The following is a 26,309-nucleotide window of genomic DNA, read 5'->3' as shown; positions in this document are numbered from 1 at the left end:
TAGTGAAAGAGAAATATTTTAGTTTTGAAAGGATCTAGTCATGGTATCTATATTTTTCAGAAATTAATGAAAGACTGTACTTTTATTTAAAGTAATTATTTATTAATATTATTTCATGATTAAGAAGATCTTTTGTATACTATTCTTCCGGAGTGCATCCAAGTAGCCAATGAAAGATGAGCCAAATGAGATAGTATTAAGAATAATTACAGAAATTACAAGGTTTTGTGAACAAAAATCTCTAATGTCTTAAAGCAGCACTTTTAAATATTTGAATAAGCTTTTTGGATTTTTGTTATATACAAAGTGCAATTATGTCTTAAAGATTTTTTTGCATAGCCAAAACAATGCATCTGCGGATATGTTCTCAGGGTTGAATATCAGTTTTTAAAGGTCTCTGAATATCCATTGAAATAACAAACCATTCAGGTCTCTACAGTACAAATGTAAGATGCATTTTTTTTATATTCATCGTCTTTTCTGTTTTCCTAAACTATGTAGATTATATGGCAAGAAAGCAACAGACAAAAACAGCATTTGGAGAGTATCCTCTGATATTTTCCTGTAGCAAAAATCTCCCACCAAGGCACTCARTTACCATTACTTAATGGGATGCATCCCCAGGGTTGGAGCAGGTCTTCAAATGGTATTTTGTCGTGAGCTCCTTCAAGGGGTACCATCCCATTGCACCCAGCATCCAGCCTGCCGCCAAGGGTGAGGATCCTTGTCCAGAGCAACGAAGGCTCCTGAGGAGGGTGGTTGCACTGACTGTGCATCTTGCTCCAGGTGTTGTCCAAGGGCACATTGCCCTGTAGGTGGTGATGGGTTTGCAGTTGGTCTTCATGATCTTGAAGGCCTTTTCCAAGCATGATGATGATTCTTTAATTTGGTTAATTTGGACTTAATCTTAAYTCTAAGATTCTTTAATTTGGACTTTTGGTTTTTGGCATGCGTGGCACACATGGGGGTGCAGCGGTGGTGAGGGGGCTCTGGGGAGGTCGCTCTGCTTGATGGCACCTGCCAGGGTGTCCATGGAGCTGGGGCAATGGGCAATGCTGCCAGATGGGAAAGGCCTAGACARGGAAGAGTGTGTCCGGGGAAGAGTTTTAGCCACCAATATACGGGTGGCCAAAAGCAAAGCAAATCAGGAAGACAGGGAGATGGCCTAGAGCTCAGACAAAAATGTCTTTTCTGGACCATCATCTTTCTTAAAAAGGGAGAAACACTTGAGATCAGAAACCAAATATGAGCCAAAGAATCTTCTTTTTCCCACTGAAAAAGGGCTACTTCTTGAAGCCAGAGGGTCTGTCTTTTTTTTTTTTCTCCTGGGCAGTTTTTGGCTCGGAGCTGCTATGGACGTCCCGTGTCCATGCTGGCCAGGAGCAGTGTTGGGCTTGCCTGCATCCCGATGCTTCTGGCCAGGCAGCAGGGTCGTTCTGCTCATCACGTAACTCCGTGTTGTGTTTTTGTTTCCATGTGTGTCGGGTGATGCTCCCTGGACTAGGAGCCCGAGCTGGTTAGTATGTGACGTGATGCTTTAAACTGCGGTTGCATGGGAAGCATCCATGGCCCAGTGGTTTTCAGCATGGACTGTTGTTAACCATCAATGCTGCTTGTACATAACGTGTCGCTGAGGATGGAAAAAAATGCCAAAGAGCAGAATTCGTTTGAGCTAAAACCACTTTTTCTTTGTACATTTCTTAAAATAAATGACTAAATGATCTATTACTGCATTACCAAATGTGTTGATGTGTGTTAGAGGAAGAGATGTTTTTCACTGCTCCTGAGAGGGCACCTGCCCCCTGCTAAAGGCCTCTTCCCTTGGCCCTCGGCCAGAGCAGGGGAGCCCCTGCCTGAAACCTTCCATGCTCAGCAGGACACACAGCAGATCTTCAAAGGCTGGAGTCCATCAGGGCCCATCCTGCAGGAGATACCCCCGGGCTGAAACCTCCCTGCAGCATCCTCAACCCAGCCCGACCCATACGACTCCTACAGGGCCCACGGGCTCCTTGGGGTCTGCAGCAAGGAGCCTCAGTGTCCCCACAGGCAGCAGGAGAAGCTGCAGTAGATACAGCCAAGGAGGACAGGACTGGGTCCCACGAGCCACTCAGGGGACCACCAGTGCTGGAAGGAGGAGGCTGCAGTGAATGAGGGATGTTTCTGCATCCAAGGGAGGCCACCTCCAGCATCCCCGAGGACCCCACTAGGGCCTCGCTGCTGTTTTCCCTCTCCCTGGAACAGCATGTCCATGTAATTCATGTAATTCAAGGTGAAAGTATCGCAGCTCCAGAGCAGCCGTGGGCTGGGGAAAGGAGGTGGCACAACCTTCTGCAACTGCGGAAAGGACAGCACTGAAACCCAAGCCACAATGCATAGGGATGGGCTGGCAAGGGCCACAGCTGCCTGGTTGCTCCATCTCCACATGCTGCAGGGGCTCTGGGCTCTGCAGGCACTGAGCACTCGAGTGCTGCAAGTTGGACTTGGCCACCAACATGGTCCCAGCAATAGTCCCAAGGAAGGGAAGAGGCGTGGGGTCATGAGGAAACACCCTCCAGCGTGTTTCCCAACTACTCCGTGCTGCTGGGGAAGAGCTGGGCTTGCACCAAGAGGGGGAAATGGGACCCATTCTGCCCATTAGCAGATGCTGTGGAGCCAGCAAGTAGAGCAGAACTTGTCCACTGTCCTTGCAAACCAGCTCTAGCACGTACCACACTCCTGGTTTTATCCCACAAGGATCCCAGGGATCTGTTCCAGTGGGAAAAGGCACCTCTCCTATCTCTGCTCTTTCTCCCCTGAGCTCACTTTTGCTCCAGGAACCTCAATTTAAGCAGCAGTAAATGCAGGACTTGTTTCTATGTGTCTCAGCAATAGCATATTGATTTCACAGAATCACAGAACGGTTAAGGTTGAAAGGGACCACTAGTCCCTTTCCCTAGATCATCTAGTCCAACCTCTCTGTTCATGCAGGCACACCCAGAGCACGTGGCACAGGGTGGCATCTTGGCAGGTTTTGCAGACCTCCAGAGAAGGAGACTCCACAGCCTCCCCGGGCAGCCTGTGCCAGGGCTCTGGCACCCTCACAGTGAAGATCTTCCTCACAKGCAGATGGATCTTCCTATGTTTCAACTTATACCCCTTGCCCCTTGGCCACCACTGAGAAGAGTTTGGCCCCTTTCTCTTTACATTCTCCCCTCAGGTATTTGTGCACGTTSATCAGATCCCCTTTCCACCTTCTCTTCTCCAGGCTAAACAGCCCCAACTCACTCAGTCTTTCTTCATACAATAGATGCTCCAGGAACTTAATCATCTTTGTTGCCCTCCGCTGGAGCCTCTCTAGAAGCCCCACATCCCTCTTGTCCTGGGGAGCCCAGAGCTGCACCCATTACTCCAGGTGTGGCCTCACCAGAGCAGAGGGGCAGGATCAGAATCCCTCCCTTGACCTGCTGGCAACATCCTCCTGATGCAGCCAGGAGCCCATTGGCCTCCTTGGCCACGAGGGCACACTGCTGGCTCATGGTTAACCTGTCTACCAGGACTCCCAGGTCCCTCTCTGCAGAGCTGCTCTCCACCAGGTCAGCCCCTATTCTGTACTGATGCTTGGGGTTGTTCCTCCCCAGGTACAGGACCCTGCACTTGTCCTTATTGAACCTCATGAGGTTCCTCTCTGCTCAGCTCTCCAGCCTGTCCAGGTCCCTCTGGATGACAGCGCAGCCCTCCAGAGTGTCGGCCACTCCATCCAGCTTGGGATCTGGAGTGGTCACTCCACAAACTTGCTCAGAGTGCCCTTTGTGCCCTTGTCCAGGTCATTGATGAACAAGTTGAACAGCACTGGGCCCAGCACTGACCCCTGGGGGACACCACTGGCCACAGGCCTCCAACTGGACTCGGCCCCATTTATCACCACCCTCTGAGCTCTGCCATCCAGCCAGCCCTCGATCCACCACACCGTGCACTCCTTCAGACCACTCTCCCAGAGCTTCCATATGAGGATATTATGGGAGACGGTGTCAAAAGCCTTGCTGAAGTCAAAGTAGACAACATCCACAGCTCTCCCCTCGTCCAGCCAGCCTGTCATCCCATCAYAGAAGGCTATCAGGTTCGTAAGACATGACTTCCCCTTGGTGAATCCATGCTGACTACTCCTCATCACCTTCTCCTTCACATGCCTGGAGATGCTCTCCAGGATGAGCTGCTCCACCACCTTTCCAGGGATGGAGGTGAGGCTGAGCGGCCTGTAGTTGCCCGGCTCCTCCCTCTTGCCCTTTTTGAAGACTGCAGTGATGYTGGCTCTCTTCCAGTCTCTGCACCTCCCCTGCTCTCCAGGACCTCTCGAAGATGATGGAGAGCAGCTGAGCAGTAASCCCCGCCAGTTCCCTCARCATACCCCATTGGGRCCCACAGATTTATGGGTGGCCAGTTTGCCTAAGTGATCCCTAACCCAATCCTCCTTGACCAGTGGAAGGTCTTCCTCTCGCCCATTTATCTCTCTTTTACCTGGGCTCTATGATTCTTGGGGCCTGGCTTTAGCAGTAAAGTCAGAGGCAAAGGTGGCATTTAGTACCTCTGCCTTCTGGGCATCCTCCGTCACCAAGACCTCCTCCCCACGCAGCAGCGGGCTGACRTTTTCCCTCGTCTTCCCCTTGCTGCTGACGTATTTATAGAAGCCCCTCCTGTTGTCCCCGACGTCCCTCGCCAGCTCTGATTCCAGACAGGCCTTGGCCTTCCTCATTGCATCCCTGCATTCTCTAACTTATATTCTTCCTATATTCTTATTATTCTATATTCTATTAGAATTATTATATATGTTATATATATTATATATAGTATATATAATATATATAATACATATATATAATTATATAGAATTATTCTATAGAATTATTCTATATTCTTCTATTATATCTATGTTCTTCTTATTATTCCTATATTCTATATTCTGCCTATATTCTTCCCACGTGGCCTGGCCCTTCTTCCACAAGCTGTACRCTCTTTTATCCTCATTACCTTTGTCTAGCAGCTCCTTGCCCATCCACACAGGTCTCCTGCCCCGCTTACTCAACTTCCTTCTTGCGGGCATGCACCAACCCTGAGCTTGGAGGAAGTGGTGCTTGAATATTAGCCAGCTCTCCTGGGCCCCCTTTCCTTGTAGGCCCTGACCCAAGAGTTATTCCTCCAGGAGCTCCCTGAAGSGGTCAAAGTTGGCTCTCTTGAAGCCCAGGGTTGCACKYCTWCTTCTCRTCCAGCTTSCTCCACGCAGGATTGTGAATTCCAACATCTCGTGGTCACTGCAGCCCAGACTGCCCCCAACCCTCGTGTTTCCCTCTAGAACATTTCTGTTTGTTAGTATCAGGTCTAGCAGCGCGCCTCCCCTTGTCGGCTCATCAACCACCTGCAACGCTCTGCAGGAACCTCCTGGACTCTCTGTTCCTGGCTGTGTGGTTATCAGACCAGGGCCTGTGATCGGCAGGTTCTTGCAGCTGCCTGTAGAAGCCTCCTCCACTTCCTCTTCCTCGTCAGGAGGCCTGTAGTAAACTCCCACCTCAGTGTGGCCCATGTTGRCCTACCTTTAATCCTCACCCRCAGGGTCTTGACCTGTGCTCCATCCTCCCCTGTGCTGAGCTCCATACATTCCAGACCTTTCTTGCTTTCCATCCCCTTTCAGACAAGGTGAGATTTGCACCACAGCTGGTACAAGCTGGGAGCTTGGCTGGGTGCTCAGAGCCTGCAGAGACAATCTGCAGAAGAATGAAGGTTTGGGGAGGCCCCCAGCAGAGAACACTGAGCTCTGGGGACCATTGTGGCTGGCAAAAGTACCCAAAGGTGTTTTCTGACGTGGCGATACAGCTCAGTGCTCACCGGTGGTGGAGTGCAGGGAGAGGCAGGCTGTGGCATGGCATGAGGAGATACCGTATTTTTGGGTCAGTGGCAGCAGATACCAGGTGATGCTCTGGGTGCCACTTGGTGCTTCCACAGGCRGTGGTTGTCCTTGAAGACCTCCAGGAGGAAGGTCTCGGTGGCAGCAAAAGGGCCTGTGCAGAGGGGCCAGGTACAGGTGGCATGCAGGGAGGTAAGACCTGCACTCTGACCATCTCTCATTTTGTCTGGTTTTCACCCAGCAAGACCTTCCCCTGCGCCTGCAGCCACCAAGACACGGTGAGCTGAAGCGTGGGACGTGGGATGGGTCGCAGGTGTAAGTTGTGGTCACCCGCAGCAAGCTCCCTTGGCCAGCACGGCCGCGAGGAGCACAGCACGGAGGCCAAGCGTCTTGGCGCTCCGAGTGCCAGCGAGCAGCGGGCGCCAGCTCGGCCCCACCAGCATCTGCCCTTCATTCAAAACCCAGGGCCCTGGGAAAGTCCCCACTGAGCCCAATTTACATGAGCAGGAAAAGGGCCGTCTTGCAGAGCGGCAGCTGTGCCATTTTTAGGCCAGGCTGGTGTCCAGGCGGCAGCTGCATTTTGCAGAAACAGGGTCTGGATGTTTCCCAGCTGCGGGCGCTGAGATATGGCTGCGGTGTCCAAGAGGCTGGGGGTGCTGCAGGCAAACCTCTGGGTCATAGCCCTGATCACAGGTAGGCGTCAGATCTTGGCTTTGCACTGGGAGAGGGTCTAAGACTTGCACAAGCAAGCAAACGTGCACCCAGGGCACCGGCCGTGCGGCTCTGAGTCTTCTGTAGTGCAGTGGGAGACTTCACTCAGGCCTGGCTTTAAAGGAGGCATTTCAAGCTTTGCAAGCYCCTGCTTTTTGCACAAAACAAGGGTTTAGCTCAGCAGAGCACACGCGGGCTGGGAGGTGGAAAGTCTTGTTTGTTGCTCTTGGAGGTGCAAGATGAGGCCCCCAGGTCRCTGCGGCTATGGCTGAAGCACCTCCCTTTGCTCATCAGGGTTCAGCCCAGGAGGWTCTGAGGTCCTGGGTCACTGGATCTGCTTGTGCGGGAGCTTTGGYGATGCCCAACTGCAGCCTTGCTGGAGGCTTCCAGAGGGGCCCCGGAAAGCTCCGTCTGTCTGATGTTGGTGTCTGGTTTTGGTGGTTGTAGCAGAGAGTTCGGCTTTGCGGGGGCAAGGTGAGAAATCGAACTCATTGTTCACTTAGAAAGAGCAACAAAACACAAATCCTGCCACGCTGCCATCCCACCAGCTCTGTGCCGGGATGAAGGGCATCTCTCCGTCTCAGAAGATGAAACTAAGTTGGAGAGACTTTTAAGGAGAGCAGCACTTGTCTGCAGAGAGGCAGATGCTGGAAATGRATGGGGAGAGCAGAGCAGCCCACCCTTGGGAGAGAGCCCAGGGCACCGAGGGGGCCTGTGGCTGCGCGAGGCCGTCCCTGTGGGCTGCTCTTTGGACAGGCAGATCTGGGCCCCCGACCTGCGCTGGGCTCTGGGCTCTGGGCTGGCCACCGGGCAGCAGCCTCTCCTGGGCGCTCGCACGGCCGGGCCGAGCCGCTGCTCACTGAGCGGCCGGAGCCGCGTGCCGGAGCGATGCCGTGAACAGAGCCAGGGCTTCCRGGCCAGCTGCCGCGTGCGGGGCTCCCGCACTCACCCCGGCTCCCGCACCGCGGCGCCCAGCCCGCCGAGCCTCGCCGTGCCCCCGGCCGTCCGGCTGCCCACACCCCCRGGAGCCCCAGCACGGCAAGTGTCCTTCTGTGATTCGGATCAGGAAAGGGACAGTGTCAGTGAAGATGCCTGAAGGGGCCAGTGACACCCAGGTGGGCCCAGATAGGCTGASGTCTTGCGGCATTTCTCTGGGAAATTGCAGTTCTGGTGCTGTCGTGTCCCGAGGGGCTCCAACTGCCACCCACATCAGTCCAGTTTTATATCAACCCTGTTGCAAAGGAATCAAATATTTGCATGGAGAGCATGTGGTTGGCTCTCCAGCTGAGCGGGTGGAGCATGCCCTTGCAATGGGGGACGAGGACTTCTGCTCTGGAGGAGGCTGAAGTCCTTTTTCTTTCCATGCAATGGTGAGGGGGGCAGGAACTAGCCATCCGTGTCCTCACTCAGAGGGGGAGATGTCCAAGTTACCAAACTACAGACAGCTTCATGCCTCAGCCTCCTCTCTGAGTCAGAAAATATTCAGGGTTGCTATGATGGAGCATTGGAGTCTACTAGACCTATTCACTGCAACGTCAACCAGAAAGCAGCCTTGTTTAGAAAAAAAATCAGGACACAGGCTGGCAATACAAAGATTGGTGTCCAAATCACGTTGTACTGTATCCTTGCTGGTAGGTCCTCTCCTCAGAGTAGTGGCTCTTGTTGGGATGCTCCCAAGAAAGGTTCAATACAGCAAGTAGTCACCCCTGTGCCCTGCAGGTCCGGGTCTGTCCACCACAATCAGTGACTCAGAGACTTGCTTCTCCTGGGTCAGTACCTAGAGACAGAGTACCTGGTACCTCAGAGACAGAGTTTAGCTTGTCCTAGCAGGAGGCAGCCAAGCCTTTGAGCTGCCTCCTTCAGGGCTTCGAAGAACAGGGGAAGGAGGCCCCAGCCTCCCGGCTGCATGACGGATGAAGAAGGATGGAAGAGCTTTGCAGTTGAGCCCTGACAGTGCTGGAGGCTTGGCTGAAGGTTTGAAGCTGCCCCTGAGCTGTGCAGGGTTTGATGGAGAAACCTGGCCTGTGTTGGGAGCCAGCATGGGGCTCAGCAAGGGGTCGTGTTGCACGCYGTCCCACGTAGGACATCCTGCACGAGCTCATCCTACGTGAGCACATGGCTGCTATTTCAGGATCCTCTCTCTCTCCTGTAGGGGGGATCTCAGCAGCCGGGAACAGCACCGGGAACAACACCAGGAACAGCACCGGGAGCAATACAAGTGAGTAGCATCTCGCACCCCTCAGGCTCTGCTCTGTKCATGTCCCATATTCCTGGTCCCCTGCAGAGCTAGAGACATCCCCATCTTCGCAGCCCTTGCCCGCATCTCGCAAAGCTTGGATGCTGCCTGTGGGACCTCAAATCCCACCTCCACTCAGACACGTTAGAGCACGTAGCTCGGATCAGGACCGGGCAGCTGATTCCTGCGCACGCTGTTCGTGCCATTCCCCTCTTCAGGGCACTGATCATGAATCCTGCAACCCACGTTCAGTCCTGGGAACAAAATCCAGGCAAGAGCACAAAATACAGCAGAAATAGCATATACAACCCAATAAAAAACGTGCTAGCAATGAGGAGAAAAGACTGGTGAAGACACAGATCTTGCAAAGGCTTCACAGTGTGTATCAGCTCCCGTAACTCCATGATAGGCAGCACTTTTGGACCTAAGCTGGGGCTAACAAGATTAATTGAACTCCATGGGGCTTTGCCTCTAACGCTTTTAAGTGCTCGGGCTCTTGGCCCTGGTTCGTGTCCTACAAGGTGGCAGGGGAGCATTAGCAGAGGCTTTTGCACGAAGGAGTAATCCTCTTACAGCTGCTGATTTAGAGAGCTGATTTTAACCATATTGAACAGATTGGTTTTATCTTGCATGTTTTAATTATGGAAACCAAGAAAAATGCAAGAAAACCAAGTCTAGAAGCTAAATTAGCAGCTGGAGTTAAGTTGTGTTTTACAGAGAAGCATTAGTTATGAGGAAAGTATAAAGAACAGTAGCAATTTTGAGTATATATAAATGAGTTTTAAAGGCCATGGAACTGTGTCTGGAAACTAAGAGATTGCCTGTGAAGAGTTCCTGGGTAAACAGCAAATTTTATGGCCTGGGACCTCACACTCAGTACCCAGCCCAGTGCTCACTTGGATTATTTGCACACAAAGAGCAATTTCTTCTCTTCCAAGGAGGAGTTAGTTGAGGGCTGGGATGGGGAGCGGGCGGTGAGCACCCTTGTCCCCCAGCAGCGATGACGTGCTCCTGGGTCCACCAGTACCCGCGCTTCGTGGCAGCCAAGAGGAACATGCCCGTCCAGTTCATCTGCTACTGCAGCGAGCCTCAGCACATGCAGTGGTACAAGGTGCAGGACAATGGGCGGCTCTACAGGCTGGAGGGCAACACCTCCCACTACAGCGTAGAGTGGAAGGACCGCTTCATCAACTTCACCATCTTCAAGATCGCCTACAAGGACAACGGCCTCTACGTGTGCGACAGGAAAAACCTCACGGAGGCAAAGCAGGTGCACGTGTGTGGGACTGAGCTCCGAGTCATGAGTGAGTGAGAGTCCCCTATGCCCTGCTCGCCTCCACGTCCTCCAGCCCCACGACCCAACAAACACCCTTTCTCCATATGCACCTCTTACTTTTCCCCCTCCAAATGAGTCCCACTCATCATGTCCTTGTGTCCCCAATGCCTCTGAGATCGCTTTGGAAACAAATTTGGCACCACAGTTGCTTCTTTGCACGCTACCAGCTGAGCAAGCAGCTGAATAACCCTCCTCATTTGTCATGGTCCATGCATACCCCATAAACCTACCCCAGTGCCTTCATTTCCCTGAGCAGTGACTTTCTGCTTGTCCTGGGCAATGATGGGTCCTGTCCAGGACATCTCATCCTACAGCTAGCCCCTGGTGCTGGTCCCAGCACTGCTATGTAGTGTTCAGGTCTCTCCTCAGGGTGAGGAGGTGTTCCCAAGGTCACCCCAGCTCTACCAACACCTCTGTCCTGGCCTGAACCCACCGCCATGGAAAGCGTGTCCCCTTTCCCTGGCATGAGGAGGGACTTGGGCTTTTCCCTCGCTCCTAGGTCACAGCAACATCCAGCAGATCCAGAACAGGAACACCCTGAAAGATGCTATCATCATCATCCAGACCATCCTGCTCGTCGTCTTCATCAGTGTCCCCTTGCTCTTCTTCCTAGATAAAGTGAGTGACAGAATTTCTACCAGTGGGGATGTCCCTAGCTTTGCCACTGCCTCCCTCATAGTGGTGTCACCCACCAGACTGGTACCTGGCAGCAAGGATATCACTAGGGATGGGAAGGGATTGTTTATTGGGACATTGCATGAGGTCCCCTGTGCCCCATGACATAACGTGCACCAGCAGTTATGTGGGGGATGGCAACACTCAACCTGTAACTCTTCTCTCTGTAGGGTGAAGGCAAGGAAAGCCCTGAGGAGGACCACACCTACGAGGTAATACTGAATTAATTATAGGCATACCTCTGTGATATCAGCTTGATCATTGAAATAGCCCATTGTATCCTCAGGGGTGTTTGCTAGGAACCACAAGCCTTTGCAGGAGCTACCAGGGCACCTTTTTCCCAAGTGTCTGTTGTGCATGATCCTTAAGAACTTCTCCTAAAAACCAACCAGGCTCTAAGCACTTGCAGCCTTCTGTCTCCATTTCCCCCTTTCAGATACTGCCCTGATCTCCAGGGAGATCATCCAGAGATAGGTCCCTGCTCATGAGTACGGAAGGGGGGACATGCCACAGCGAGTGCCACGCTCCCCATAGTGTTTCTCAGCCTCATTCCTCTTGCCACAGGGCCTGGAAGTGGAACAGATGGCCACCTACGAGGACATTACTCCTTTCCGGGATGTGAAGGCCAAATGGACAGTCGGGGAGCATCCGGGCGAGGAGTGAGAGCCCCTGCACCCACCATCATGCAGGCACCCATGGCACCGCTCTGCATTGCACCCACCATCAACCTGCTGGCCCCCGAGGGACAGGACCCTGGTTGGTCACGGGTACCTCAGCCCCAGGCTGGGCTCATGGACTTAATCATCGTTACTGAACATGCCGTCRCTGGAGCCTTGCGCAGAGCTTGAGCCCTCCTGCCCTTTGCTCTTTGCTTTGGCTCGTCCACAGCCACATCTGGACTATGCCCACTGAGACTGTCCTGCCCCAGGTGTTGCTTTTACTGCCCCACTGCTTAATCCCTTAAGCATATGTAGAAACTAGTAGCCAAYTGTGGCTGCCCAAACAGCCCCAGTATCTCAGCCAGCCTCACATCGACACACTGAGCTCCAGTGTATTCCAGGCAACAAGGGCACCAGTGTGGGCAGTCTCTTCTAGCCCTCATGTCCCCAAAGAGGAGATGCAAGGGCCAAATATGATGTCTCCTTGTGTTGCATGGACCCTCCTGAGCTGTAAGACCCCACTGCAGCCCCCCTTCACTCCTGGCAGATCAGACAAGGTCAGCAACACCCCATGGGTTGGCACAGTGGGTGTCATGAATAGACAACCTTGTACCACCTTTAGTGTTCAAACTAGCTGTCAAGTTGCAGATCTGTCCAGCAGGCCAAGCTGGGGTTGTCTTAGATGAAGGATGTCCCAGAAGTGCCTTTTCCTACCCAAGAGTGATAGGAAAGGCTGGGAGACAGCTTTGACCTGGAGAATCTTGTGTAGATCTTGCTCCTGTCCAGACAAGAGCTGGCCGGCATGACAAGGAGTTCACCCTTGGCACGAACCATGTGTGACCTCAGGACCCATGGGTAGGATATACACGGCGGGACACAAATGTCCAACTGCTTTTTGAAGACCTAATAAAGGTAACAGGTAGATCCTTGTCCTACTTTGTCCTGCTCTAGACATTCGAGCTCCACCCTGCTGTGCCCAGTCCTGGTGCATCCCATAACCCTGGTGCCAGTGGGATGCCCTGGGCCCCGCACCACGAATAAGGAGCAATAAGAGCAATTTGCTCCCTGGACGGGAAACCACGTGTGTTCCCACTAGGAAAGGACCAACCTTGCTCCTCAGCAGGGACATGGTAGTGTCAGCCTGCCCGAGGGACACAGAAAATGAGCAATTCAACATGCTCAGTGGGTACGGAGCTGCTGCTGGGTCCCAAGGCTAATGGGGGATGAGGGACTGGTTAAAAAACTTGACCACTGCTGCCTTGCAGGGTTGACTAGGGAAGAAAAAAAGTCACTTCCAGGGATAAATTAGCCATGACATGAAGCAGCTGGGAGGGAACATCCTGGTCTGCGTGCACGTGTCCCTTGGTAGCGGAGGGAGCCTGGCTTGAATGTGTAGATTTTGTTCTGAAAAGTGAGGGCAAAAATGGGAGCCAATAGGACTTTYCAGCAGGTGACAGGGTGGTTCTTGTTTACTGGTAGCCACTTTCATGGAAATGGGGTCTCAATCTAAATAGCACAAAACCAGCATTTTAAGGGCATATTTTATTAGCAAAATCAAACTATCCTAAATTAGTTACATCCATATGTATATAAATATTGCTTAAACATGTTTTACTTATAAGATTGATTAATGAAAGAAAGAAATGCTCACCGTGGGAGAAGTGAACTGCCTGCTCCTGGTTCCCACGTTTGCCCAGATTTCGGAGCTCATCCCTCTGTGCCTTGTTTTCCTTTAGGAAATGAAAGGGGAAGGCAACTTTTCCGGTCTTCGTAATTCCCAACTGCTTTCTCAGCTTCATATAAACAACCCACTGAATTGGCTTAGCTGAACAGGATGAAATAAGGAGAGTCTGCTGCTTGCACCTGGAGAGGAAGCGCTGATGTCAAAAGCAGTTTCAGCAACCCCAGTTCTGCTCTGCTGCTCAACTCCCCACTTAGCTCAGGGCCTTGGCCTCCTTGAAAATGCCAGAACCAAATCAATGTTTCGGTAGTGCTGGGGTTTTATTTCAAACTCTTTGATTAGTTTCTAGTGAAGCTAGAGTCAAGTTTTGTTGTAATTTTATATTGGTGCAGGCTTGTATTTAAATTTCAGCTAGTGTAAATAAATSCATTTCAGTATATACTCTATATTGTTAGCTGATTTGTATTCMTGCTAGCAGCAGGATGAGCAGACAGACAACTGTCTGAAGCCCCATTGGGGTGTAGTCCTGGATCTACCATTTCCAAATGTGTTTGATGGAGCTGCTCCCTTTCCTATCAGTGGAACTAGGAGGCTGCATCAAGCAGTTCTAGCTCTGGTAAATAAAAGCACCAGTTCAATCTGAAAAAAGAGTATTTATCATCTCAGGAGTTGGTGAGYGAGCAGAGATGCTCAACATCTGCCTACAAGCTGCATTAACCACATGGTTGCCCACCAARTTGCTCAGCCAGCCCTTTGAGCTGGCTCCTGGGTCGGAGCTCCAGCTCACAYAGCAAATACTAATTTTCACCACACTCAGCAAAAAGAGGATGCTTTTTGCTCACACCTCATGAAGATGCTTGAAGGGGGACCACCTTGAAGAGAATTCAGGTATTTTTCCTCTTGCAAAAGAGAAAAGGAAATTAGAAATGACAGAACATCATGGCGTTTTATGAGACACTACTTTGGGTCAAAAATAAGGGCACTTGAAAGCTAGAAAAAGGTCAAATCCGTGTGTGAGAGACAGTTATGCAACTGTAATTTGTTAGCGTCATGTGTTTGGCCAGTGCAGGTCATGCACCACCTTCTTCACAGAAACTCTGCTTCTTTTAATGTCCAGGGTGATATAAGCAAGGAACAAAYCAGGTCCAGGGACACCACACAGCCTGGAACATCCTGGCATCTCCGCACTTGGCTACAACATAAAAAGCATTGATTAATCACCGTGATTTACTATCAGAGCTGGCGAGACACCAGGGCAAGGACTTAGCTGAAGGCACTGTACAAATCTAGCTGCAGCGGTGGAGCATCGTTGCTAACCAGGGAGCAGAGCCCGTGCTGGGCTGGGGTGCTCTGCTCATCTCTGACCAGTATTGACATAATATTTAAACACGATCTGGAGCAGAAAAACACCCCCAGATGTTGCTGGCTATTGGGTGACTGGATACCTGATAGCAGCAGGACCCACTGTTCTCGCTTCTCTAGGTACTGACATTTACGCTGTGACACCACCGGGTCTCCAGCAACAAACAGCGAGGGGCTTCTCGGAACAGACCGCGCTCTCCCCGGCATGTTTATTAAGCAGCTCTCCGGAGACGATGCTGCCTCATGGAAACTGGAACCCTCCAGGCCAACCCAGGGCCATGGGCACCAAGTTTGCTGCCCGTGATGGCTGGACTGTCCCTGAGAACAGCCGTGGACAAAAAGGGACAGAGCACGGTGGCTTGGGGCAGTTGGTGCCTTGGAAGCAGTAAATTCTTCCGGTTTCACTGGTGTTGGCCATCCCAGGTCCTGCCTCATCCTCTTCAACGGCCAGGAGACATATGCTATGATCTCTGCTTTTCCTCCACCTCCTCTGCACTCTTGATTCCACAGCAGCCCTTTGCTTAATCCACAGATGGTTCATGTCTGTATCTCGCCCAAAGAGCAGAAGGTGCTTCACAGGAGGTCCTTCTCAGAGCTTTGCCCAGCTGAAGAGCTGAGGAACCTCCCAGAGCTCTGGGATCTGCATTTGCAAAGGGCAGGTTGGTACCCGGAGAAGCACATGGCTAGGAGGGCACTTCGTCAAGCCTGTGCTAGGTGAGCCAGCTCACTCGAACAATTTTGTTCTGTCCCTGTTTGGAAACAGCCCCTCTGTGTTTTACACTTCGCATTCTCCCAACGTAGAGTTTTGCAAATGACTTTCYCAGTTCAGTACTTAAACAGTCATATCAGGAAAATTACATTTGTCCTGTGTTTTTAATTCCACAYGTAAATAAATTAATACATTGGCTGAAGCTGTGAATCAAACCATTACCTCAAAGGACAAAAGATGCTTTGTTTCTTTTTCAAAAAAAAAAAGAAAAAAAGGCCTTTTTCCACCAAAACTATTTGCTAATTTTGTGAAGTTTTAGTAGCAAGAAAAAAGCTACACGGTAGACAAATAATTTATCTTGGAAAATCCATCCAGCTCTATAATATAATGCAAAAAAAAAAAAAAAAAAATCCCACTTGCTTTCTGTCAGAAGTCTTCCAAACTGACCAGTTTGTCTTGTTAACTGCAGGTCAGAGCCCACCTGGAGCAGCTGGGAAACCTGGTGGGTTTTCTACCCACTGTGGGAAATTCCATTGTGTGAAAGAGCTGATCTGATTCAGGTTGGGTCTTCCAATGATGATAAGACCCCTATTTGCAATAAACAGAATATGGAGAAATAATTCAGCGTGAATTTTATCCCTAGGCAAACATCCTCCCCAACTTTTAAATCTATGTATAAATGAGTACAATTAGGTAGCACCATTGTGAACACGTGTGCATTTATGCATGGGGAAGATACAGAGAGGTTGTTGCGATCATGAACACAAAATATACATTTTAAACAGAACCCCTACTATATAAGGGGTGGCTCAACAGTTACCAGACCCAGATGAAAGGAAGAATCATTGATTTTCAAGCAACACCTGAGCAACTCACCAGTCAGAAATGGCTCCAGGTATTTTTCTTTATTTCAATTTTAAAGGATTGCCTGCATGCCTAGGGTGGTGGGAGATAGGGTACACAGGAGGTGGTGGGGTGGTGGGCCATATACATTCAGTGAGAGCCCTAAATTAAAATGTGTAACTCATAAATCAATGAAATGGAATAGAATTCCCTACAGTGTGACCTTGATGAATTGACGTAGACAATCATTAGCCTCAAAAAAGGCTTGTGAACATGAAGAACAAGGGCAGCGGCAGTTACAGTAGTTACTACTAACAAAAATTCGGGCAGTGATATTAAAACTCACGTTTAAGGCTTAAGCCAGGGATCAGGATGATGTCTAGTGCAGAAGACCTACATGCTTCAGGGTATTCCTCCACCACAAGGTATTAGGCTGAGCTTATCTCTGTGGTCTCAGTAAGCACAGATGGACACTTGCATGGATTAAAAGCTTTAGGCTTGACCAAGACCACCAAGTCTTACAGGTGTGTCCGGCAGAGAACAAAAGTGCTTTAGTGCCCATATGGGCAAGGAAATCAGCTCTTGTCCCAGTGGAAGCAGGCAGTAGGTGAGGTAAAACAAAGGTAAAGTGAGTTACTTCCAGTCCTTCACCTGGGATGGTACCTTGTACTCACTGTCCTCTGCTTGCTCACTGCACTCTCCTCCTGAGGCCGTGACCTAAAGAAAATCCTGATGATCATGTTAGGGAAAACAGCAGGGATGCACTCTAGTTTTCAAGGAACAATGATGACTTCAGCCAGGAAAACAGTGTTCGTAGCAGGGAGTAGCACAAGGGCTGAGGTCTAGAGAGAAAGGAGGGATTTTCGCTTGTCTTAGGGGAGCTACGGATCTAAGTTTACTTACGGAGACAAGACGTCCAGCAAGGTGAGCCCTCAGATGGCAAGGCCAGAAGAGGACGAGTAGAAACTCACAGATGCCACCCACTCCTCAGCACAGTCACTGAGAAACTGCTAACCTCTCTCTCCTTCTCTTTGCTGTAGGGTCGTGGTTTTCTCCTCTCTTCATCGCGGTGATCGCACTGGGATTGCAGTGGCCACAGGAAGCTGCAACCTTCCCGGCCATGCCCCTTTCCAACCTGTTTGCCAACGCCGTGCTGAGGGCTCAGCACCTTCACCTCCTGGCTGCCGAGACGTACAAAGAGTTCGTAAGTGTTGCGGTACCGGGGCATCGACTCCTTGTTCTGTTGGTGGTCTGGGGACTGCGCCCGGGCATCTACTCCTCCTATTACTAACCCAAATGTTTTGTGCAATTGTATTAGCACTTTGGCTTAACAAGAGGATGACCTTTAGCTCCAGTAACTGTTGAGCCAGCTTGGGAACTCCTGCTCCCTATCTGACAGCCTTGCACGGACATGCTTTTTATTTCATCTTTCTTGCAAAGAGTAACCATTCAGAATACCACGACAAAAGTGATCAAGGGAGTGTATTTGGGATGTCCCCACAGGAACGCACCTACATTCCGGACGACCAGAGACACGCCAACAAAAATTCCCAGGCAGCATTTTGTTACTCGGAAACCATTCCTGCTCCCACAGGGAAGGACGATGCCCAGCAGAAATCAGTAAGTTCTCTCCCCTCGGCAAGCTGCTGCTTTTAAGAGCCCAACTGTGTTTCAATAGGGGACCAGAGGATTTCCACCTGCAAGGTTTTTTATCTCCAGCACTTCTGAGGTACTGTTCTTCTTCCCCTGCTTCACCGTGCACACTCTGCATGGAGAAAGATTCCTCCRGATTAGGCTATAAATCATATTCCCTTACCAAGGAGGAGATAAAAATACTGTTTGCACAGCATAGTTTTCTGGGTAGSACTTCTCAGCTCTTTATATTTGCTAAAGCTGCGGAAGCAGTGACATCTCTGGGTCACCTTTGGGCTGTTTCAGAGGAATGGGGACACACAGGTAACTCCACAACTCACCTACAAAACTCTGACCACTGTTTTCTTTCATTTCAGGACATGGAGCTTCTTCGTTTTTCRCTGGTTCTTATCCAGTCCTGGTTGACTCCGGTGCAATACCTGAGCAAGGTGTTCACAAACAATCTGGTTTTTGGCACCTCAGACAGAGTCTATGAAAAACTGAAGGACCTAGAAGAAGGGATCCAAGCTCTGATGAGGGTAAGTTGCAGCATGTGTCGTGATTGCAGGATACCAGATATCTCCCAGACTCATGGCACAGACCAGTCAGGGTCTTCCCCACGATCCAAAGACCGTGGAAAAGTCCCCACCTCCACTGGAACCTCTTATGATTTTTCATCATAATCAAACTATGACACTCCACTGCACCTATTTCTTCAATGGGTAATATAAGAAAAAGCATAACGTCAATAATACTGCCCTAATCACTCAGATCACAGAGAGGAAGGTGATCTTCAACATGACTTTAATGACATTTTACAGAAACAAACCCCTTTACATCTGTACAGGTGGAAGCCCTTACTTTCATGTCTCTCCCTTAAATGAGATTTTCAGGAATACAGCATTTAGAGAGCAGACAGAGAGAGAACGATCTTCAGAAAGGGCAYTTCATTCCCTGCTTTTGTCTTTTTTAAATGAAACTGTTGCCTATCAGGATCCCCTGCCAGGTGAGTTCACTCTGTAAGGAAGTCTATCTGGCAGCACCAAAATGTAGCTAGATCTTGAGCTCTAGATCTCTGTGAAATGAGTCTAGAAATTTATTTACAGTTTTAATCATCTAAATAACCCTGAAAGCCAAGCTCTGAGAGCAAAAGGAGATATTCTGTCCTGGTCCAGCTTCAGCTGCAGAAAGGCATCATTTGAGTTTCCAGGTTTCAGTTGCCATTTCGTTATATTCTAGGGTATTGGGAAGTGGTATAGAGAAACCAAACAAATGTATCGCGTCAGTTTAAGCCACTAGTTGAGTTAATGAAAAAAACGTTGTTTTTGCTGTGTCAGATATCGAGCAAAGTGGAGCAGGAGCGGTAGCAGGTCGCACATCTCTGATCTCCGGATGCACGAAGCTGGGTCTGGGTTAGAGCTTTGTTCCCTGGGAAAGTGGGAGAACAGACAGAGTTATTTGCCTCTTTCCCCATCTCTTGGGGTTGCCATGGGAAAACCCTGAGCATTTTCACCTTTTGGGAGGCCCCGGAAGACGCCGGCTGCCCTCGCTGCAGCACGGGGGCCGGCTCGCTTTGCGATGACGGTCTCATATGCGTGAAACCGGCTGCAGAACCATCCCCGCACCTGGGGTCTTCTTGTAAACACGTAGCTTACCAGAAACTAGTGGGATATATGAGGGCCTAAGAGGGAAAAAAAAAAAAAAAAAGGCAAGGAAAAAAAAAAGTTTTTTAAAGCTATGTGGCAAAAGGAACCTGAAACTGCTCCAAAGCTGGTGAAGAAGGGCTGACTGAAGAAGGATGGAAGGAATGGTGGACACAGGAAGCACCACACAAGGAATTCCCTGTCCGTCCCCCTCTGTCCTCCTCCATCCACCTCTATCCACATCCCTGCACCTCCGGTCCCCTCCATCCATCCCCTCCGTCCCGGCTAACGCCCGGCACCTCCTGGCAGGAGCTGGATGACCGGAGCCCGCGGGGGCCGCCGCTCCTCAGATCCACCTACGACAAATTCGACATCCACCTGCGCAGCGAGGACGCCCTGCTCAAGAACTACGGGCTGCTCTCCTGCTTCAAGAAGGACCTGCACAAGGTGGAGACCTACCTGAAGGTGATGAAGTGCCGCCGCTTCGGCGAGAGCAACTGCACCATCTGAGGGGCGAGCGCAAGGGGGGCCCCCGCGCCCCGCCGCGGGCACCCGTTTGGCCTGAGGAGAATAAAGCCGCTACCCGCTGAGCCTGTGTGTGTCTCGCTGCGCCCTTCCCCGCGGCCACCATGAGACCCTCCTTCCCGGGAGAGCGGCGGGGGCCGGGCCGGGCTGAGGGGGCCGGGCCGGAACATCTTCCCTTCCGCGGGCCCGGCATGGCGGAGGTGCTGGAGTTCCGCGTGCCGGCAGCGAGCGCCCAGACGCTGCTGCTCTGGGGGCTGGAGGCAGCGCCGGGGCTGGAGGTGAGGAGAGACCCGTGGGGCCGCGGCCTCCCCATGGAGGAGGAGCCGCGGCCTCCTGCCCGGCGCCATTTTCTCTCAGCGCGCCAAGAACACGTCCTTCTTTTTAGTTTCTTATTATCATTCTGTGGTCTCTCTGGGCCCAGCGTGGCCCCGAGGTGTGGCAGAGAACACCCAACCCGACTTTCAGCCCCGTCCTCAGTGTCTGGGTCCAGTAAAACACTCAATGAGCGGGAATAAAGTCAGTCTATCTGTGTAAGAAGAKCTGCTCTGAGGCCAAGCAGTGGGCGAAGAGAGTCTCGGATGAGGACGGGGGGACAGGATGCTGGGGACAGAAGACCCAGGGACACGTCTTTCCTCACAGACAAGAGGCAGGATAATATTGGGAATGAGATGCTAGCAGAGTGAGGGGTTTCAGTGTAAGTTTGTGGGGAAAAAAGTGGTTATCTGCCTAATATATTTGGTCCTCCTGATTATTGCAGGKAGTGCTGCTGCTATACAGGAAAAACAGCACAAAACGTTGCTTGTTTTGTATGCAGTCAGGTCCTGGGAATTGTCCTGTCCCCGCAGCTGCTGCTCCTACCGCGGAGCAGCTGCAAGGGATCCTCAAAGCGCCCGTGTCTCCGTTGCTTTTCCTCAGCACTCCCTGTTTTCAGCGTTTTCCCAGTTCGGGCCGCTGTACTCGGTGCGCGTGCACAGGAACGCTGCCGTGGCAGGGCCTGGCTGTTACGCCGTGCTCAAGTTTTATTCCTGCCGAGATGCCCGCAGAGCCCAGCGCGTGTGCAACGGGCAACGGCTCTTCCAGAAATCTCCCTTGAAGGTAGGTGAAGTGGCCCTGGGTGTGAAACCTCCTCTCCCCCAGAGCCACCAGTGGGGTGTCCACAGTGGGAACTCTGGAAGCAAAGTCTGGACAACCAGGGCTCTTCTCTCCCCAACAGGTTTGTGTTTGCACCAAGCAGAGAGCGATTCAGATGCCGGTGCTGGCTCTCAACAGCAACAAATGCCAAGAACTGGCCAACCACTACCTTGGCTTTAACGGCTGGTCCAGTCGCATCATCACAGTAAGGGGCCCTTTCTGTCCATCCCTTCCTCCCTTCCTCCCATCCATTCTGTTCCTCCCTTCCCTCATCCCACGCTCTAAACTGGAGCAATTGGTGGGATGAACAGAATTGTCCTCAAATTATTGCCAGCCACAGGAGCAGTGCTTTGGACCACAAGTGAGGGTGTTCTGAAAGCCCAGGGAGAGAAGAGCGCTGTGGGCAAGGGCGCTGACTGCGTTTCTGTTCGTGCAAATGGGACTGCTTTCATGTGGCTGTGTTTGAAGCAGTGCCAGAACGTGACAACAGTCTTCATGTGCTGAAAGTGTTTGAGATGACTAAGATGGGGCTCAGGGACCCCGAGATGTTTCTGCATGAGAGTCAGAAGAGCGAACATCCCTGCTGTGGCTCTGCAGTGTGTTATTGACCTAGAATCACGCACTGTGCAGAGGAGGTCTGCACTACGCAGGCATGGACCCAGGTGATCACTGTATCCCCTTTCTGTTTAATTGCTCCATTTAATTGTAATTATTTTGTGGTCTTCCTGACAGCTGCAGAATGTTTCTGGCTTTGACGATGAGAATGAGGAGATGGGAAAGACCTTGCAGAAGCAATCCCTTAAATATGTGTGTGTTGTGGAAGTGACAATACCCAGGCACGGGGTATGCAGCAGGGGAGTTGGCCTTGCCGAGGCCAACATAGAAAATGGTGAAGGTAGGTTTTTGCTGCACAAGCTGCCAGAGGCTGGTCCTCCTTGCATTTTGGGAATCTGATGTAAGATCTCTGTTTAGCTGGAGACAGGAATGTGCAAGGGCCTTGCGAGCTGCTGTGCTCTACAGCAAGGCATCCTGAACATGCCTGTTTCCTCTCTACTTCACACCACTACTTTCTCTTACCTGTAGGATTATTCATTTCCTGCCTGGATTATTCACGGTTGCCTTTGATGTGAGCATGCTGTGCTCACATCAGTTCTCAAGAGATCCTCAGCTTGTGGCACAGCTCAGATGCCTGCTGGGGTCGTCACCCCTGCCTGGTGCCTTGGGCAGGGTGCTGTTGTAGGGCTGAGAATGTGCTGCTTTGCCTAGGTTGGTGCACAGAGCCCTCATGAGGACACTGACACACTGCAAATTACTGACAAAGCATAAGCAGCTTTCTCATCAGATCCATATCAGTATATTTGGTTCCCAGGGGAATTTTGCTTACGTTTCGTAGTACGAGGCAGTTTGCTTTCATATGTAAAGTGTCATCCTAACATCAATAACCTATGTCTCCTTTGGTTTAGATCCTCTCGAGTTTGTCACAGCCACAAGAAGAGTTCAGAAACTCGCAGTTGGGAAAGCTTTATCCAGTGCTTTTCAGAAGATACTCCTCGTGGTTTTAGGTAAGGTTTGTTTTTGTGTTAAGCACTAGGGTGTTTGGACTGAGGACTATATAACTTCCATGAAAATSAACGTGAGTTCATTTACCCAGAACCTTGCTTAGGATTCAGTGGGGTTTGGGGAGTCTCAGTGGTGGTGTGCAGTGATTTAACCGAGTGGTCCCGCCACGTGAGCTGTGTAAGTGAAAGGAAACAAACCGATCTTTCATTTCTGAAATGCTTAATAGCACTGTAGGTGCACATGCTGAATATGGAGGTGAGCGCAGTGCAGGGGTAGCATTACTGGAACTGCAGCGTGTTGCRTGTTCCTGTCTGATTCCTGGCCAGGCAGTTGTCACAGTCCATGCCTTGCTGTTGCACACAGTGTTGTGCCTTAGGGGCTACTGTCAGTGCRGTTTGTAACTATAGAAATTGGCTCTGTGCCTAGAAAGTCATCTCTGCTCTCTGTGGGTTCTTTGYGTTGTGCTCTCTGAGCTCTTAGATGATCCCCTTTTATGTAATATCTGAGTACTTCAGTCTCATGCATTTGTCTCATTAGGACATACCCTCGTGTGACCAGGTCAATGCTGCTCTACTTAATTTAACACAGAGGAGCCCTTTCCAATAAACACCCCTTCGTGCTGAGTCACTGGTACAGCAGGAACTTGCTCTGTTGAATCCAGCAGGATTTAAATACCTGTCAGGTTCTTCCCATGGGTTCTTTGAGACCTCCTTTGGAAAGGTACATCTCTGGACTCCGATGTTTTGCAGCGCTACCTGCCTTCTGGCCCACCACGTAACAGAGACCAGCAATTATCATGCTACTGCTTCATCTGTTCTGCTTCTTCACTTTCAAATTCCTTTTCATTTAGTCACAGCCTTTTGATTTCCTGCAGAGAAGACAGGCACGTAGGTCTGAGAAAAAGGCAGCTCTGCAGATTCACAGCAGGCCGTTTAAGTTGTGCCATGCAGTAACTACCACTTTTCTCCCCCATGCCTCATAATTAACATCACAAACCCTTCTCTTCCTTCCTTTTTGGGCGCTTTCAAAACTACAACAGTCCTCAAAGTGGTACAGCCCAATCCTGTTTCCATCGGAGCTTGTTTGACAGTAGAAGCAACCTCATGCCCTCTGTTTCTGTACCCAGCTGTGACAGGAGGAGTCACGAGCTCTGTCCACATCCATAGTAACACTGCAGCCAGCAAGYGCTGCCTAAATCGATATGGGAAGTTCAGTGTTTCACAGTAAAATGGCTGTATTATGCAAATGAACAAATCACCTAGAGCCCGTGGTCTGTTATGCAAGAATAAAATGGCCCTGTTCTATCTACCGCCATGCTGAACAATGAGCAGATTGATCCTGTTCAGCCCCATCCTGAGAAGGAGTTTGGGTTGTATTTGTTATTTTTACACGCAGTTGTGTCTCTGGCTGTTTATTCTGTGTATTTGATTCAGACAAYGGTAAAGTGGCTGTGGAATACAACTGCACCCAAGAGGAGCCCACAGACTCTTTAACAGAAGAGGAACTGAAGGGGCTAATTCAGGTAAACCYGGGGGATATTTAGCTTTGTACGACAGCTGTGTGATACATCTAGAGATGAGACACAGTTGTTACTGCTACGCCCTCAGAAATCCTCTGTTTGTGCAATGACCTGAACTTGAAGTCCAGAAAGTAATTGCACCTTGGAATTCTACAACACAGTAAAGTTTTAAGATTCTTAATTTCTTGGGTATCTTTGTGCAGAGTTGCAATGATATTTTAAATAGCACAGGATAAYGAGCAGTTGGATGATGTGGGCTGACAGGTCCTGCACCTGACAGTGTCCAGGCCTCCTTTCTCATAGAATGTGAGAGTGAAAATCCCAGCAAAGTTTGAGTAAGCTAAAGCAAATGATTTTTAATAAGTTCTTAAATAAATGACGCTCTTTATCTAGAAAAGAATTTCACAAATTTATTCTTACCCCGGAGGGAATGCTTGTTAAAAGGCTATATGAAATCCCTGTGGTTAATCATGGGATCTGTTAGCATGCAAAGAATAAAAATATCCAGGTGCAATAATAAAACTTTTATCATCCTGCTCAGCGAGATGAAGTTTTGCCTTTGTGCACAGCACGTCCTGAACGGGGGGGTGTTTTCATCTTGCTTGGTTTGACAGCAGTTATTTACCAGGGAAAGTCACTGCTACGGTGCTCTTCTGAAAGCAAGCAGCAGTCTCACATGATGTGTCAGCAACGTGCGGTACAGTGTCCAGCTCCTCCTGCAATTTGCATTAAGGAAATGTCTAATGAACCTTGTGACACATTACCCCATTTCATGACATTGAGTCACCTGGTATCAGCAGACAGAGTTCCTTTCTTGCTGCAGTGTAACCCTAAAATACGAGGTATTTTTCTATGTGAAGTAACTRATATCCATCACAAATATCAGCTGGAAGGAATGCATTTCTGCTGTTTTGTGCTCTGTGCATTTTCTTCTGCCCCTTTCAACTCCTACTTTTATTTAAACTCAGGGAGAAGTGACCTAACATTTAATGGCCATTAGAGTGCAGCAAAGCGAGGCAGGAAGCCTGCTGCTTCTCAAACCTGCATTTACCAGGTTTGTAAACCTCATCCCTCACCTCCCCTGCAGTCTCCCGCTCCTGGTGATGGTGTGTGGGAGCAATTTGGTGGTGTCTCCACAAGGCACCTACCAGCCCCAAGTGAATAGCTAACACAGGAATTCGGAACAGCTCTCATGGCAGGAGAGCTGCGGGGTGCCCTTTCAGTTCATTGCCTTGTGATTTTGGTCAGTCATTCTGAAATAGAAACGTTCCTGAGTTTGTAGATTCCCATTCCTGATTTGTACAAAGGCCGTCTCTTGTACATGGTAACAAGTGCATTCTGTTTCAAGGTGCAGGGAGAGGAAGTTAGAATATGTGGGAGAGAAACTAATTCAGTATTGATTTCTTTTCTCAGGTCAATGAATTGTCCTTGGACCAGATTGACTTTGARGAAGAGGAAGTTTTGTCTGATCTCAGCTTTGATGATAACCTCCTTCAACAGGAGGCACTGTCTAATTAGTGTGGCCCAGTCTTCAGATATTTTGTAAAGTGCTGCGGTATCTGATTGAGATTGAAAGTCTAAAGCTGTGAAATGACATCTGCCTCATATCCAGCACTTTCCCCAAATACGTAACGGAGAAAGAAATGGGCAATAAACGTGGYGTTACTAAAATTAAGCCCCAAAATGTATATTGTTTTTGGAGAAGAAAGTGTTTGCCTGTCAACTTATCCAGGTCAGCTATATATGGAAGTGAGCTTGGCTGCATGATTGTTATTTAGACAGTATACCAGATGTGTATAGTGCTTAAAAATAAAACAAATAGGCCCTTCCTGGAACTGCTACGGTACAGGTTAGATCTGATCTTCAAGAGAGTGACAGCGACAGGTAGAAAAAGCTTCTGCCAGCAGGAGTAGCTGTGGGACTTAGCCATGTGTGCCGAGGCACAACAGAAAAATGAATTTCTCTAGGTGAAATTTCTCTTAAAGAGATAAGCCTAAGCCATGTGTTGAGCTAGCAAACTAAGGAGCTGGGACATTTTCGTGAGGTAAAGCAAAGGTTCTTTTTCAAGCCATGAACATACATTTTTCATTAAATTGAGTGGAATCGTATTTTGTAGCTGTCTGTGTGGTAAATGAACCTCGGAGGAAGGATCTTCAGTGTGATTCTATGCCAAGGTCTGCAAATCAGGTGCATGTGGGGGGAGATAATTATG

The 26,309-nt window shown here is 50.0% G+C and overlaps 3 protein-coding genes across 3 annotated transcripts; all 3 read left to right on the top strand.

The window, feature by feature from the left end:
* Positions 1 to 6,474: 6,474 nt before the first annotated feature.
* CD79B (CD79b molecule) lies at positions 6,475 to 11,496 on the top strand. The gene is given in 6 exon segments (XM_026047363.1): positions 6,475 to 6,568; positions 8,739 to 8,804; positions 9,821 to 10,126; positions 10,658 to 10,776; positions 11,004 to 11,045; positions 11,398 to 11,496. Coding segments are annotated over 6 exon segments (726 nt in total).
* Positions 11,497 to 16,010: 4,514 nt separating this feature from the next.
* On the top strand, positions 16,011 to 19,954 carry LOC112954217 (somatotropin). Its single transcript, XM_026047359.1, has 5 exons — positions 16,011 to 16,139; positions 17,128 to 17,291; positions 17,591 to 17,707; positions 18,097 to 18,258; positions 19,672 to 19,954. The coding sequence occupies exons 1-5, from the start codon at positions 16,130 to 16,132 to the stop codon at positions 19,870 to 19,872; spliced, it is 654 nt and encodes a 217-aa protein (XP_025903144.1). The 5' UTR covers positions 16,011 to 16,129; the 3' UTR covers positions 19,873 to 19,954.
* Positions 19,955 to 20,078: 124 nt separating this feature from the next.
* On the top strand, positions 20,079 to 26,104 carry RDM1 (RAD52 motif containing 1). The gene is made up of 7 exons (XM_026047353.1): positions 20,079 to 20,165; positions 20,803 to 20,982; positions 21,101 to 21,223; positions 21,751 to 21,913; positions 22,482 to 22,580; positions 24,012 to 24,100; positions 25,511 to 26,104. Exons 1-7 carry the CDS (start codon positions 20,079 to 20,081, stop codon positions 25,613 to 25,615), a joined length of 846 nt encoding a protein of 281 aa, XP_025903138.1. The 3' UTR covers positions 25,616 to 26,104.
* The last annotated feature ends 205 nt before the right edge of the window (positions 26,105 to 26,309 follow it).

Source organism: Nothoprocta perdicaria, unplaced genomic scaffold (genome assembly GCF_003342845.1).
Source record: "Nothoprocta perdicaria isolate Ctin4 unplaced genomic scaffold, notPer1 scaffold_496, whole genome shotgun sequence".
Taxonomy (NCBI): domain Eukaryota; kingdom Metazoa; phylum Chordata; class Aves; order Tinamiformes; family Tinamidae; genus Nothoprocta; species Nothoprocta perdicaria.
This window is presented reverse-complemented; position numbering and strand designations above follow the sequence as displayed.